Source organism: Mastigoproctus giganteus, chromosome 12 (assembly GCF_048544385.1).
Source record: "Mastigoproctus giganteus isolate SK-2022 chromosome 12, ASM4854438v1, whole genome shotgun sequence".
In the NCBI taxonomy this organism is placed as follows: Eukaryota; Metazoa; Arthropoda; class Arachnida; order Uropygi; family Thelyphonidae; genus Mastigoproctus; species Mastigoproctus giganteus.
In genome coordinates this window covers 39701993-39717510 of record NC_143586.1, presented here as the reverse complement: position 1 = coordinate 39717510, position 15518 = coordinate 39701993, and the positions used below count along the sequence as shown (strand labels likewise).

Sequence of the window (15518 nt, the reverse complement as noted above, 5' to 3'; positions counted from 1 at the left end):
TCGGGATTAGACTAATAGAGTCAAATTCTTTTCATCGGCAAGAACAAGTACCAATTCAATTTTGGAATCTAATTCTCACTGAGTTTTTATCTTGTGCGAATGTGGAATCTGTAATGTAATTCCCCTTGTGCAACAGGCAAAGGAGAAGCTCTCAACGAGGAAAATCACCCATCCCGAAATTTGTGTATTATTCAATCTGTCCGCTACCATGGAGGCAGGAACTTCTCTAGTGTGACAAGAGACCACTTCTTGAAGCCCTATTAATTGCTGCTGAATACAATATTTTTGTTTTCCACCTCTTCAATTTGTTTTATTAAAGTCCATTGGCTTCAGAATCCACTTTTCTACATCTGTTTCGATTCGATGAAATAAAAATATTTACTGTAATAGGGAAACAACTTCGGTCATTTTACTGAATAAGATAGAATTTAAGAATTCGCGTAATTATTTTACAAAACGTACATTTTGTAAAATAAAATAATGTGTGACAGAAAGTACTCTAATTGTAACCTTCTCGTGTAATGTTCCTTATTTGTCTTTTACAGTCTTGCCTTGGTTATTGCTTTGCAAATATACTTGAGACTTCGTGTGGATGCGTTGAGTTTTTTGAACTGTTTCATTATACTGACCACTATTGTGATCAAAGTAAGAATTGATTACGCATTCTGTTGTTTTTTCCCTCATAATAATTAATAAACAGTAATCTATCAATAATTTAAAACCATTCATTTTTAAATAATTAAATTATCAATAATAATTTATTAAAACTAATTAATAATAATCATGATTAATTGTCTATATTATATTTGATTCACTTTTATAGGAAAATGAGTACCTTTGTGGAATTTAAATTTCCCATTTGTTGCATAAAACCAGTATATCCATATGTACCATATTTAAGACAGCTGGCGACAGCTTAAGTTTGTATAAAATGCATTAGATGTACACTGAAAGAACAGAATTCATGGGATAGCCAGTTCCTGGGAAATGCGACGCTGTCAACCCTCTCGCTAGTGGACGAACCCACAGCTTGGCAGGTGTATAGGTACACTGCATCACTGCATTTGCGTAAACGGTAATTCGATGTCAGTATGGATTAGCATCGTAAGTTAACCGACTTTGAAAGCGGGATGATAGTAGGTGCCAGACGCATGGGTCACTCTATCGCGGAGGTGGTACAGAAATTGCTCTCCCGGTTGGACAGTATCAAGAATGTATCGGGAATACGACATTTCCGGAATAACATCTCATTGTGGACAGTGCTGTGGGTGGAGAAAGCTGGTGGATGAACGTGGCTGTCTGTCTCGCATTGTTTCAGCCAACACCGGAGAGCGACAGTGGCACAAATCACGGCCGACTTCAACGAGGGAGGTGCCAGAAACGTGTTCACCAAGACAATCAGGCGATCATTATCCGCAATAGAACTCTTTCTTATATGCAGAAGGCACATTGCTGTATACAACTCTCTTCACGGCTACAGGTCAGGGGTTCACTCTACAATAGGTTATGGGAGCCGCCGACCCACCAGAGTCCCGTTGCTAACACCACGACACAGAACCCTACGCCTCAACTGGGCGTAACATTGGCACTGGACCTTGGATTATTGGAGACAGGTGTCATGGTCCGATGAGTCCCGTTTCCAGTTATTTCGAGCAGACGGGAGGGTGTGTCCGAAAACCGCACGAAGCTAATTACCTGTCATGTCAAAGGCAGGTAGATGGTCGGTAATGGTCTGAGGTGTGTTCAACTGGCATACGTTGGGACCTCTGGTACGTCTAAATGCATCTCTGAACGGTTCAGGTTACGTGTTCATCCTTGCAAACCATCTGCATCCCTTCATGGTCATCGTGCACCCACAGGGCACTAGACTCTTCCAGCAGGACAATGCGCCTCCCCACAAAGGCGTGGTGACTATAACATGGTTCAAAGAGCATTCCGCAGGTTTTAGCACCATGGAATGGCCTCCCCGTTCATCGGACATGAACCCTGTGGATCATCTTTAGGATGCTGTGGAAAGATCCGTTCGAACTTTGGATCCTCCACCCAGGAAAACCTTGCTATACGCCTGAGACCGACTAACTCAGCCACGGAGTGAAAAAATCTCATTAAGTTCCTCGGGTCATCGGCGTGATTCAAACCCGGGCCATTTCCACCTGGTGTGGGGAGGGCGGTAACGCAAACTCTTAATGCCTCGCTGTGTGACTGCAATTATCCGGGCAAAAGGTGGGCCTACCCGTTACTAGGTAGGTATCCCATGATTTCTGTCCACTCAGTGTATATCGCAGTATTAAAATCAAGTCTTCAGCATCTTACTACGTTATTGTGACTTATATGAACATAAATGATTAGCATGTCAAGCGGATAGGTGCAGTAAAAAGTTCAATAACATGTTCGTTACGGCCAATGCAGGAATGTGTACATAGCAGGCAAACAAAACGATGAGTGAGTGGCCATCTTAAGAGGTGTACAAAGCCTTTAACATGCGTAAGGCGAAACTATTTAACTATTTATTAGCCGAAATGTTAATTCAACTACCCATGTGTATTGTGTCTGTAAATTGCGTGTATTCTCTGGTCGATTTGTTTGCTTTCTTGGACGAAAAACCCCGGGTTCCGGGGGGAAAAACCTTACTATTTACGCCTGAGAACGACTGACCCAACCACGGAGTGAAAAAGTCCATAAAAGTTCCTCGCGTCATCCACGGGATTCGAACCTGGGCCTTTTCCACCCGGTGTGGGGAGGACGGTGACGATACCACAATGCGCACAAACTGCATAATGCGAAGTCATGTTGTTGAAACCATTCTATGAGTGCTTCTACTCTTTCTATGAAACCATTCTATGACCCGTGTTTCTGCTCTAAACGCTCGCCCACATAGGGCTCTCGTATACTGAAAATAACTGCTTGATGTGGAAAAGTTGACTTGATCTGCCGCTCATGAAACACACTTGGGGATATATGGGCGTTCACTGATCTCCACTTGTCAGTCCCTGCCGCTGTTTCTCACCTCAGAGCATAAGTGCATTATCGTCAGCGATTTTTTCCGTGATGTAACCAAAAATCAAAGCAGCACTGCATACACTCCCGCCTAAAAGTTTGAATCACATCGTATGACAGCAGTTCTCGTTATTTTTTTATATATATTAATTATTATTATTATTTTTTTGAAATTAGGTATGACAATGTAAGGCCTAATATGAGGGGGGAAAAAAGACGCACACACACTACAAAATATTTTAAGTTTTTTTATTAAGCATTAAAAATTTATAAAAAAATATTGAAATTGTTAATATTAATGTTAATATTAATCAGTTATGTATTAATACAGTTGTGTATACTGATCTTTCATCAAAATATCCTCCACGAGATTTTATCACTGCCTTGCACAGACGTAGCATTCTGGCAATTGTGTCTTGACTAACATTATTCCAAGAGATCTCCAAGGTTTCCTATAAATTTTGTGATGAGCAGGCTTCAGAGACTTGACGGTCTAGAATGATCCCTTAACGGCTGTATTGAGTTCAAGTCAGGCGACTGGCATGGCCACACCATAATTTTGAATACTACCTGCTGTTGTTCAGTTGCTAAAAAGTCCCTGCACAGCATAGAGATGTGCTTGAAGGTAGGCACTAAATAATGAGCCGCCATTCTTTCTTCAGTTAATCGCCTTACTTTGGTTCTAAGCTCTACGCTTGGAACCAAAAATTTCAAATTTGGATTCATCACAGTACGTTTTTCCACACAAAAATTTTCTAACTTGGATTTAACCACAGTACGTTTTTCCACACAAAAATTTCTAACTTGGATTTAACCACAGTACGTTTTTCCACTCTTCAACTCTCCAATGTTGATGGCTCTTAGCCTAAGCCAACCGTTTCTTTCGATTTTCCGGTTTTAATAAGAGTTTTCGGACCACTACACGACCATGAAGTCCTCTTTATTTAAGACGAAGTTTCACAGTGGATGTAGGAAACGGGAGTTTCTCCATTCCTATTGAACTCAGCTAGGATTTCATTCGATTGTGTTTACAGATCAATGTTATGGTCTTATCTTCTTCCTTTGTTACGTGCAGTCGTCCTTATCGTCGTTTTTCCTTTAAACTTCCAGTTCGCTTGAATCGTCGAATGGTAATTTGTACTCCTTTAAATGAAACACCTAGTTTTTTGTCAACACTACCCAGAGGCGGATTTAACGGCGGGCGCACCGGGCGCGCGCCCTGGGCCCCGACTTCTGAAGGGCCCACGCAAAACCCCAACAAATTAGTTGAACATATTAGTTCAAAACTTTGTGATTATTATTATGCTATTATTAATTATATTATACATATATTATATTCAAATTTTATTGGAAATAAAACATTAATAGTACATAATATTTTTTATTTATTTAAAAAAATGGTTAACATGTATTTTTATTTTCCCTGTCTCTCTCTTTTTTTTAAGGGCCCCAATATTTTCTTCTGCGCCCGGGGCGGGCGCAGAAGAAAATATTGGGGCCCTTAAAAAAACCGAGAAAATATTGGGGCCCTCAACCGACCTTAATCCGCTCCTGACATTACCCACAGAATAACTTTCTTTATACACAGTTATTAATAGCACTTCTTTTTTTAACACTAAATTCCTTATTTCTTGCTATGTTTATCACGATACACAACAAACATTCTTTTAAATGACGCGTGTTCGATTAGTATTTTTAGTATTAGTAATGGCCGCATGATGCAAGAAAAAGCCTATGGCTTATGCTGCACTAGCCAAAAAAAAAAAAAGAAAAAAAAAGTAAGATTAACTCTTACTCCTAAATTTATATTATTACAAAACACTCTAGACTCATCTACAATCCTCTATAATATAAAACAATACTCTTACTTTCTAGAATATTCTAGAAGCATCTGCACCTTCTACCACATTCAGGGATCTTCTGTACCTTTCTGGAATGTTCTCGAATATTCTAGAAATTTCTTAATATTATGTAAGTTTTTTTTGATTTTTATACATAATAGAAAATATTTTAATAAAAATTGGCAAACAAGATAGTCCTATTTTAATAAAAACCTTTAAAATTAAGAAAAATTAAACGTTATAGTAGGATTTTAGGAACATCAGCGACTAAGGCTATACGAGTATTATTCCGTATATACTGTATTATCTGTTAATTGAGTGTGTTCTGTGGTCGATTTTCTGTTTTGCCGGACGAAAAACTCGAATTTCCAGGATAAAAAAAACATGCTTCTCTCGCTTGAGATCGACTAACTCAGCCCCGCTGTGAAAAAGACCCATAAAAATTCCTCCTCTCATTGACTCGAACTCCTTTTCCACCCACTGTGGGGAGAACAGCGATCTACCAGCTGTTCTACCCACGAGGATGAATGAAACGTGATTTCAAACCTTTATGGGGGAGTATAAACCGTGGCGATCTTTACTATTGGGTGTACATCATATGTACCCAATACGAAAGTCATATCCCTATCAAAAACACACATCAGGAGCAATGGAGTTAGAATATTGCGCGTCGGGTGAAATGGACCCAAGGAGCTGAATTGAGTAGAATAGACAACCTTTTTCGCAGTGCATCGAACCGGCTGCAGTTTTTGTTCCGATTCTTGGAGGCAATGATCAAGGGTGGAATTCAGGATCATTTGGATCGAACTGAAATTCTCAAGGATACTCAGCATGGTTTTGTAAAGGGAAAATCATGTTTAACAAATCTGGTTCGCTATTTCGAAAGGGTCACTCACGAGCTGGATTTAGGGAATAATTTCGACATTGTTTATTTAGATTTCAGCAAAGCCTTTGACTTAGTCCCACATGAGCGGTTGCTTTATAATCTGGAACAGGTTGGAATCACTGGGAAAATCCTTAGACGGATAGAAGGATGGCTTCAGGGCAGGAGGCAGAGGGTTGTGATAAATGGCTATACTCAGATTGGGTTGATGTAAGAAGTGGGGTTCTCCAAGGATCAGTATTAGGACCACTGTTGTTTTTAATTTTCATAAACGACATTGATGAAGGGATAGAGGGCGTGATGTCTAAATTTGCAGATGATGCTAAAATTGGTAGAGTAGTTAATGATCACTGTCAAGCTGAGCTTCTTCAGAGAGACCTAGATAGACTTCAGGAATGGTCAGAAAAATGGCAACTGTGCTTTAATCCAACAAAGTGTAAGGTATTACACCTGGGAAACAGTAATCCCAAAAAAACTTATTCACTTGGTGGAGTTCAACTAAACTCAGTACTGGAGGAAAGGGACTTGGGTGTTACGATACGGTCAGACATGAAATTCTCTGAGCATTGTAAACAGGTTGCAAGGAAGGCCCATGGTGTCCAATCGATGATCTATCGAACTTTTGCAAGTAGAGATAGGGACGTGATAATCCCATTATATAAGGCTTATGTTAGACCACACTTGGAATACTGTGTTCAAGTATGGAGACCGCACCTAAAGAAAGAAATCGAGCTTCTTGAAAGGGTGCAAAGAAGGGTAACTCGCCTGGTGAGATCGGCAAATGGGCGTCCTTATGAAGAAAGACTTCGAATATGTGGGTTGCAGAGTTTGGAAACTAGACACCTTAGAGGAGATTTAATTGAGGTGTTTAAGGCTCTGAGAGGCATCAGTAAAATGAATGAGGACAAAATTTTCAAGATTATAAATGATGCTAGAACTAGGGGACATAAATTCAAGTTACGGGGGGAAATGTTTAGATTGGACTGCAGGAAGTTTTATTTTAGCCAGCGAGTTATAAATTACTGGAATAAGTTGCCTTCATGGGTGGTAGAGGCCGACAGCTTGGGGAAATTCAAAGGTCATCTGGATAGTACTTTCGGGTAAGGGAAGCGCATAGGATGATAGGTTTAATTTCCTTTATTATTATTATTATTATTATTATTTAGTTATTTATTTTATTTATTTATTTTTTTGTTCTTATCATTGTTTTGTTCGGATTATTTTTTATTTATTTATTTATTATTTTGGCTGGTATAGCATAAGCCATAGGCTTTCTTGCACCATGCGGCCGTTACTAATACTAATACTAAATACTCTTCTAAAACTCAAAATTTCGCTTTTGCAATGGTCTGGTACTCACCAGGGAAACATTTCAAACAGTATATTTTCGTCTGTAGCATTTGTTTTTTGAGAAAATTTCCAGAAATGTATCGAAATAAATCTTCACTATAAACACATGACTTTTAAATAATTTACATTTCTAATTATAAAGATATAAACAAAAATAAAATATATAAAATGTTAATGTTATTTTTAATATTTAATTATTTTTTGTGTACAATTTATATTTATTTATTTTTATTTAATTAATTGTCTTAATTAATTCATTCATTATTATTAGTTTTACTTAATAATAATTTGATGTTTATATTTTAAATTTAATTTTACTTGGCTCAATTAAATTTGAGTTTTTAGTTTGGTTAAATTAAATTTAAAGTATATAGGGCCGCGACCTAGTTATATTCAGTCAGGACGAAACGAAAGTTTGTTAGACTGTTATTGATATAATAATTATTTTTATACTTATTTTTCAATAAATAAAGCTAGTGTCATTGTTTACATTACTAAGTATAACCTAGAAAAAATCTTCCGGAATTAACCGTCCATGATGTCGCAACTATATAGGCTGAGCACTTAAAATTCATGGTTGATATATAGTAAATGATACCAAACAAATTAAGAATAAATAAATCAGATAGTTAAAATAATAATATCACTGTGCTTAGCAGTCACATGAGTAAATTCAAAGGTACCCTCACGACTATCCACTCAGCTATGGTGCAATAGTAATGGAATGTTCCATATTGGTAATGGTATTGCAAACAGGGCAAAGGTTGCACGGTATGTTTCTAAGAACGCTCTGAATGTGTGCGAAATCTGCCTTGGTCCCTCCTTACAATCCCCCCAACACAGATTTTAATCTAATCAAAAATGTGTGGGCATTTAAAAAAAAAAAAAAAAAAAAAAAACAAAGACACGAAAGGATTCAGTAATTTTGTTTGGACTAAATTTCTAATGTCTGCTGGGCTGCTAAATTAATTTCATTTGACAAAATTAAATTTATTTATTTTAATTAATTTAATTTAATTTAAATGCTAAGTTAATTTTATTTTGTCAATTGAAAATATTTTTTACCCATTAAATTAAAAGCGAAGATTATTTAATGTTCTGAGTTTACATCAAAACGTACTCATCATATCGATTTATGTACCTTTTACATATTAAATTTATATCTTTATAATTTTTAATGCAGCTACACTATTTACGATTCTTTCTGAATAGATGTCACCATAGATTACGGCAAATGTTTGACTGCATCAGAAGTGTTTGGCTGCTTTGAAAAATGTCCTCAACCTTGTTAGTAAGTAGATTTTCGAGTTTTCATCAAAATTAAACTTAAACCTAAATTGGCTGTTGAAATTATTCAATCTCATTTTACTTTATTAAACTAATCCCCAGTGAAATAAAAATGTGACGTTTGGCCGTTAACGCATTCAATCATAGTTCATTCCATCCCATTATCACAAGAACTAAGATCTCACGGGTACTTCTTAAAAATACATAACCAGAATGAAATGTCTAGGAGTAAGGCTGGGACAACAGGGAGGATGGCTTTCCTCTTTTCTGTACACTGAAACTGAAAATTGAACGACTTAGGGACAAAATGTCGACAAGAAGAAGGAGAACCCTGCTTGTCAAATTTCTTTTGTTTTCCATTGCTCGATTAGCCCGACTTTGCTGTTTCATATACTGCTTTTAACACATAAATTATCTTTCTAGTCCACCTTGTTGGAGGAATGAGTTTACCTTTTCTACTTTCATTAGATTGTTTATTCTATCTGATCTCATTGAATTAATGTGTTGTTATATTTAAAGAGTCAAATGAGCAGAAATACTTGTACTGCAATCTTCAAAACCTGTTTTTAGATTTGTTACAAATATAATAACGTAATGCACTCAAAGGAAATCGGGGCGTAAATGTGAGACGGAGCGTAAAATTTATATTTCCTTTACAAGTATACAATAGAAGATGAGTGCCTGTTGTCCATGCAATACAAGTAAATTTACCCAATTCACTTTTCTAGCCAACTATTACGGTGTTGCAAATGACCTTGTCAATATTTAACTCCTGGAAGAAAACAGGATTTTTTGCGACGCCATACATACCAATTTTACATCTATCCTTAGCTAGAATTCACGTGGTCAGCCTTAGTAGACAAAAGTCTGTTGTGACCTTGGTTTGTACAAAAGCATAGCCTGCTTGTCGTTGTGGCGTCTAGTCCCAGCTGCAGTCATCATAGATAGACTTTATAGAAGCGATTCCCTTGCTCTATGGATTCCATGAAGTCCACTAAGATGCTAACATCATCGTGTGGGGCTGTTAGCAATTTTTTCTTATTAACGCACTTACCTAGGTACTAATAGAACTGTACTTCATTTTATGATTTGAAAAACAAGTTCTTATAAATTTGTAATTAAAATTAATGTTCTTGTTCTCCTCAATGACACCAAAGATTCTACAGTATTTTATTTATTCACGAAAGAGAACCTTCAAATATTAATTGCCAGCCTCACGAGGGAAGAACTGAAAAACAATTGCAGATTACATTGCAAGCCTCATACAATTCTTTTGCAATGTGTCCTACAAAATCTAGAGCCGGCCCTGGTTTGTTATCTTATTGTGGCCGTGTTTGTACAGACAGAATTCAAAAATAAAAATTATTATCATTAATTAAATCATTAATAATTAATGATTTAATTAATAACTAATCATTACGTTATTAATTTAATTATTAGTTAAATCAATATCGTTTGAGAAAATAGCTCTATTATGCGTTATTTTTATTTTATTTTTTTGTTTCTTTACTGTCTGGAGACATTTTTATCCCTCCAGTGTCAGAGCTTTGGCTTAACTTCACAAGTTTATTCACAAGTCACCTAAAATTACAAATATCGTTTTCAATCGAATACCATTACCAAGGAGATCGATAGATTATTCATTAAAAACTTAAGAGGCTCTGTGCGTGTGTGATTTCCTTTTAAATTTTACACATTAGCAAATATTTTGTGATCAATTTTGTCATCGACATATACACAGGAAATGATTTTTCTTCGTAAATTCACATCATACGAATGTTCCAAACAGAGTAAATCCACGTAATGTTCAGAAACAAAATAAAATTATTAAAGTTTAATAAAAAAATCCTCTTTTCCTATTTATCTACCTCTGTTTTTTATGCAGTTATGTAAGATATGACATCTCGCTGCAGTCAACTCAACTGATAAACACCACGGTAAGTACCACCTAGCTAAAGAAATATCGTATTCATATATTTATAAAAAAAATTGCAGCAGCGGTTTTTTAATGTTAATATTTGTAATGTTCTTCGCACAGATTGAAGACATTGAAGAAATGTATTCGAATAATGCCAACAGGTAAGTCATTAAGATGTATCATTTGACCTACGCATGAAAAGGATAGTGACAGTGTTTATGCACGTAGATAGATATGTAGAAAGAAAGATACTGCTTATACAGTATATATTAGTCGATACATGAATATATTTACGAACTCTAAGTTTAATAGCATGTTTATGCAGTTTTACACCATGCATAAGGTGCGTTGTTGGATAACATGACATATTTTTCACTCAGTCAAGCAGTTTTAATTCTGGTAGACTCTTTACTTAATGGCAAATCTGACTTTAAGTAAACTCCATTTAACAGAAGAAATGCAAATTGTCACATAATGTAGTAGATCGCATCACTTTACTCAGAATTTGAAATAGGAATGATTTATGGGTGAGTGCAACAGAAATGATCAAAATAAAGAAAAGTTGTTTTTAAAACGAATTCCATCAGCCAGAACTCTCTTTAACCCCTGTCAGATCTGAAAGTAACCTTAACTCCATGAAACAGGTAGAAACAGAAAAATCACACCCAGTGTAGAAGCAGATGTAGTCTGCACCGACATAACTCTGCACCATTAATACCAAAAGTCTTGTAATTTTTCAGCTGAATACTGTTCCTTCTTAAAACGATTATGATCTGCAATTTGTGCGTGTCTTATTTTTTGTGCTTTTTTTCCACACGAAACGGTAAAATTTGGCACCAAAAGTAAACTGCAGCCATTATCAACCCACTGCAGGATGGAAGCCTCCTCAACAATTCATGTTGAGGGAAAAGGATCTGCAAATAATCGAATGGCTACTTCGATTTTGCTATTATTACAAACATACTGCTGTACATTCCCAAGATACAGTATTGTGGGGGTCTTTTTGGCGGACATTGCAGTGTATAACTATACATAAGATACTATAATATCTATTTTAATGATTTTATAAGCAATTAAATAACTTTAATTAATTAATTAAATAGTTAATTGTCAATTCAAATTAATAATTATAATCAAATGATTCATTTACTTAATAATTTGATTATTCATTGAATCGCATAAGTGCACAAAATGAATGAAATTGAAAATTACACAAGGTCTCCAGCACTCCCAACGTTGCGTTTTGCGATCTCTGACATGATATCAACGTATAAACACCAGTGAAGGAAGCCTAAGAGAGAACGCTTACAGTGATAAAAATAGAATTCGTTATCATCCCAAACAATGATAAAGAGAATGACTTCCTTCTAAGCCTGGTTGCAAAATGCGATCCAAGTTGAAGATCTACTGTCCCATACGGTAGACGTGGTTTTGCTTACCAGAAAATTGACTTGACTGCAACTGGGGTAACAACTACCTACACACTTGGCTTACAAGGTATTAGATGGCGTGTAGTTCATGGGAAAGCCAAAGAGGAGGAGGAATGGCAATCTTTTTCAAGAATCAAGTGAATCAAGAATCTCTCTCTCTTCCATTCAGTATTGAGTCAGTCTGATGTGTTTGAAGCAGTTCTGGTAATACTGAAAACAACGATTTTGCTGGATATTGCAGCTGTGTATATATCACCAATTCCAGACTCACAAGCAGTAGAAAAACTCCTGAATTAACTCAATAAGACACCTCACGTGTGGGGAGGTTAATCTTCCACTTACTCTTGCTGAGAATCTTAAGAGAAGACTGAGCTGTGGGCTAAATACATTCGTACTAAAGCAGATTAGCACTCCGCCTACAAGAGGCGATAACCTGCCGGATCTTGCTTTCGTATCGTTGCATTGTAAGGCTGGTCAAACCCTGCAAATAATACGGTTAGATCACAACCCTGTCATTATCTGTTCACAAATGGAAGCACCCTCTAGTACAAAATATTCAAAACAAGAGAACTATAGCGTACAACTACGCCGACTCAACGAACTGCAATTATGAGATGTCTTTGAATACTGCGACCTTGAACTCAGAATCAACCTGACGAGGTGGGTTACCATTGCGACAATAAGCTGACCATCAGAGCGAATTCAACGGCCTTATGGAACCCCAACATTCTCTGAAAGCGTCCACTTGAAGCAGGACCTGCACAAAAGGTGGAAGAACTCCGTCTCACCGACAAAATCCTATCCTCCTGAGCCATGGCCCTCTTTATTAGGGACAAGAGACAGGCTATCATTAATATTAGAAAATCTTTCTATTGGAGTCAGCTTCACAATGCTCTCAACTCACTCAACTACATGAGTTGTCTTTATTATATTATTACGTTCTCAGCTCAGCTGCAATCCACTACACCTATTTCACCTTACCCATTTCAGCGAAGACATAGTGTTGTTCATTCAAACAGTAACTAAGAATTGGACTATCATTTTTTTTTTTCGATTTATTATACTAGGCGTTCTCTACTAAAAAGTGATATTCCCCCATATCATACAATACCGCGCTTAAAGAAAGAGATACTTGAATCCATTTATAAAATATACATATATAATATATATATTTAAAACATAGATTCAGTTAGTTCAGTCCAGTAAAAGACGCTCAGGAACTACGACTCCATTAGATAGGAAGCTCACTAAAACCAGTGTGCCACCAGTCCATCAATTATAAAAAGTGCATATTGATGAAGTTCAGATTTAATGAAGATGCCACCAGAAAGAAGAATCCATGCTGGCTGACTTAATTCAATAAAGTCCAAAAGAAGTGATGGGTTCACCAACGATGTGCTCTCCACATGAGGTACATCTTAGCAGACTGTAAACGCTGCTAGCAGCAAGTCCAGATAAACCAAATTAAGTCCACCCATCATCAGCAGTCCATCAAGTATACATGATCACTAAATCAGAATATAGTCCAAGTTAAAATTCCTGGCAGCACACAACTCAACAGAGGAGATGCAACTAGGTGAACAGTAGACAGTGCGAGATGAGGAAGGTAAAGCAGAGCAGACTCCCACCAGTAATCAGAACAAAACAAATGACGATATTAGGGTCAACCATAAATGATTACATCTACTGATATATTTATTTTGTCCGTAAATTGCGTATGTTCTCTGGTCAATTTTCCTGTTTTCTTGGACGCAAAAACCCCAGTTTCTGGGGGTGACACCTTGCTATCTACGCCTGACACCGACTAACTCAGCCACGGAGTAAAAAAAAGCCCTTTAAAGTTCCTCTCGTCATCAATGGGATTCGAAGGCCTTTTCCACCGGTTTGGGGAGGACGGTGACGATACCACTGTGCTACCCGCTTAGACTAGTAATCAGAACAGTACACGCGCCGGTTGTCCTCTCCGGTATCCTTTATTCAGCTGTCCTTGTTCCATTTGCGATAGGCTGGAGTGATATGATCACCTAATGGATTGATCCAACACAAAGCGATGCGACTGTTTTCTACCCACCCATATACTGGGATATATACATTCCCTGGACAGTGACCTGCAAATACTGGGATATATACATTCCCTGGACAGTGACCTGCAAATACTGGGATATATACATTCCCTGGACAGTGACCTGCAAATACTGGGATATATACATTCCCACTATTATGCGCTGATAGTTAATTTCATTGGGCTCGTTTCACACTGTAAGTCTTCCTGCTGTCCAAAAACGACGAGAAGAGTAACTGTGTGAAACGACTTACTTTTCCAAAACCACATAAGAGTGCTTTACTACGGACGATAATGTGTAAAAAAACATTTTTACAGATTCTCTGTAATTTGTTGAAATATTCTTAGCAATCTTTAATATTATTTTATATTTTATTATTTTGGTATTTATCTTCCATGTAATAATCTCCATTTTGGAGTTGCATAAAACAAAGAGTTCTTCATCTTAAATTCACACATCCTTCATCTTAATACGAGGGGTAATCATTCAATTCGCGGACTGGTGCAAGATCTTATCTTCATTGTCATCATCTGAATCTTCTGTGGATTTCTCCTCGAAATACTCTCCCTTGAACTTTACACACTTTCGCCACCGTCGTACTGACGCATTAAATGCTTCTTGCAAGCCATTTTTCGAAAGATTGCGAAGTGCTTCCGTTGTGGGCTCTCAACCATCGTTGTGTCAGAGCGAAACGCTTGCCTTTCAGAGCTTTCTTCAGACATGGAAACAGGAAGAAATCACACGAGGCTAAGTGAGATGAATAAGGGGAATGTGGCAGAACCTCAGCACCTATGGCAGTGATCAATGCCTGCACAATATTAGCCATATGAGGTCTGCCATTGTCTTGATGGAGAAATCACTTCACACCGGAATATGGCTGTCCTACCAAGACACTCATTACCATACTTTTCATTAACTCTTTAACTCTTTTCGATGCATGTAAGCCACGTCTGACACAATAACGAATTGCATATCGCTATTCAGGCTGTATGTCCGACATAATACTTACTTCAAAACGATCGTTATGTCACGTGGCGTAAAAAACTCTCTCCTACAACATTAGCCCAAGTAGTGACATGCGCACAGTCTACTCAGTAGCGATCAGGAAGGCCGTTCCAGCGGCAGTTATTATTATTATTATTATTAATATCCATATGATGCAAGGAAGCCTGAGGCTTATGCTGCACCAGGGAAAAAAAAGTTCCCGAGTAACCCTGAGAGAGAGAGAGAGAGAGAGAGAGAGAGAGAGAGAGAGTCAAAAGTAGAAGGGAATCACCAAGAAAGAGAAGAATGATGATATCCAGCTCAGGACCCTGGGTGTGCCAAGCCCATACTCACCAGATATGGAACGTTCGCGCTGTAAACTTAAAATTGCACCAGACCGCGTATTAAAGGATCACCCCTCGTACGTATAACCTGAAAGCACATTTGTAGCATTTCATATTAACTGCTTTTAGGCCCTTTAATAATACTATTTTATGAGTACACTCAATGTGTTTATATTTTTAATATTTTTGCTGAAAAATACTTCTATACTTTCTATTCTATTCTTCTTAGCCTTTTGCAAAACGTAATGCGGGTTTTGCTACCATTACCAGCCTTTTTCGATGGATTCGAATAGGCTTTTTAAAGCCAAAGTTGCAATTCTGGTTGTCAATATTGTCTGATATTCATGCAGTTCAAATATCTGTCAGAAAAAAAAAAAAAAAAAAATATATATATATATATATATGAGGTAAAAGTTAGGCA

General features: G+C 37.1%; 1 protein-coding gene across 1 annotated transcript in view; it reads left to right on the top strand.

Annotated features, from left to right (window-relative positions):
- Positions 1-15518, top strand: part of LOC150076921 (bile acid-sensitive ion channel-like) — a 37273-nt gene that overhangs the window by 17090 nt on the left and 4665 nt on the right. Inside the window, exons 8-11 of the mRNA XM_090385677.1 lie at positions 546-645; positions 8284-8362; positions 10244-10295; positions 10397-10437. Coding sequence (XP_090241803.1) covers positions 546-645; positions 8284-8362; positions 10244-10295; positions 10397-10437 — 272 coding nt within the window. The remainder of the gene's footprint in view (positions 1-545; positions 646-8283; positions 8363-10243; positions 10296-10396; positions 10438-15518) is intronic.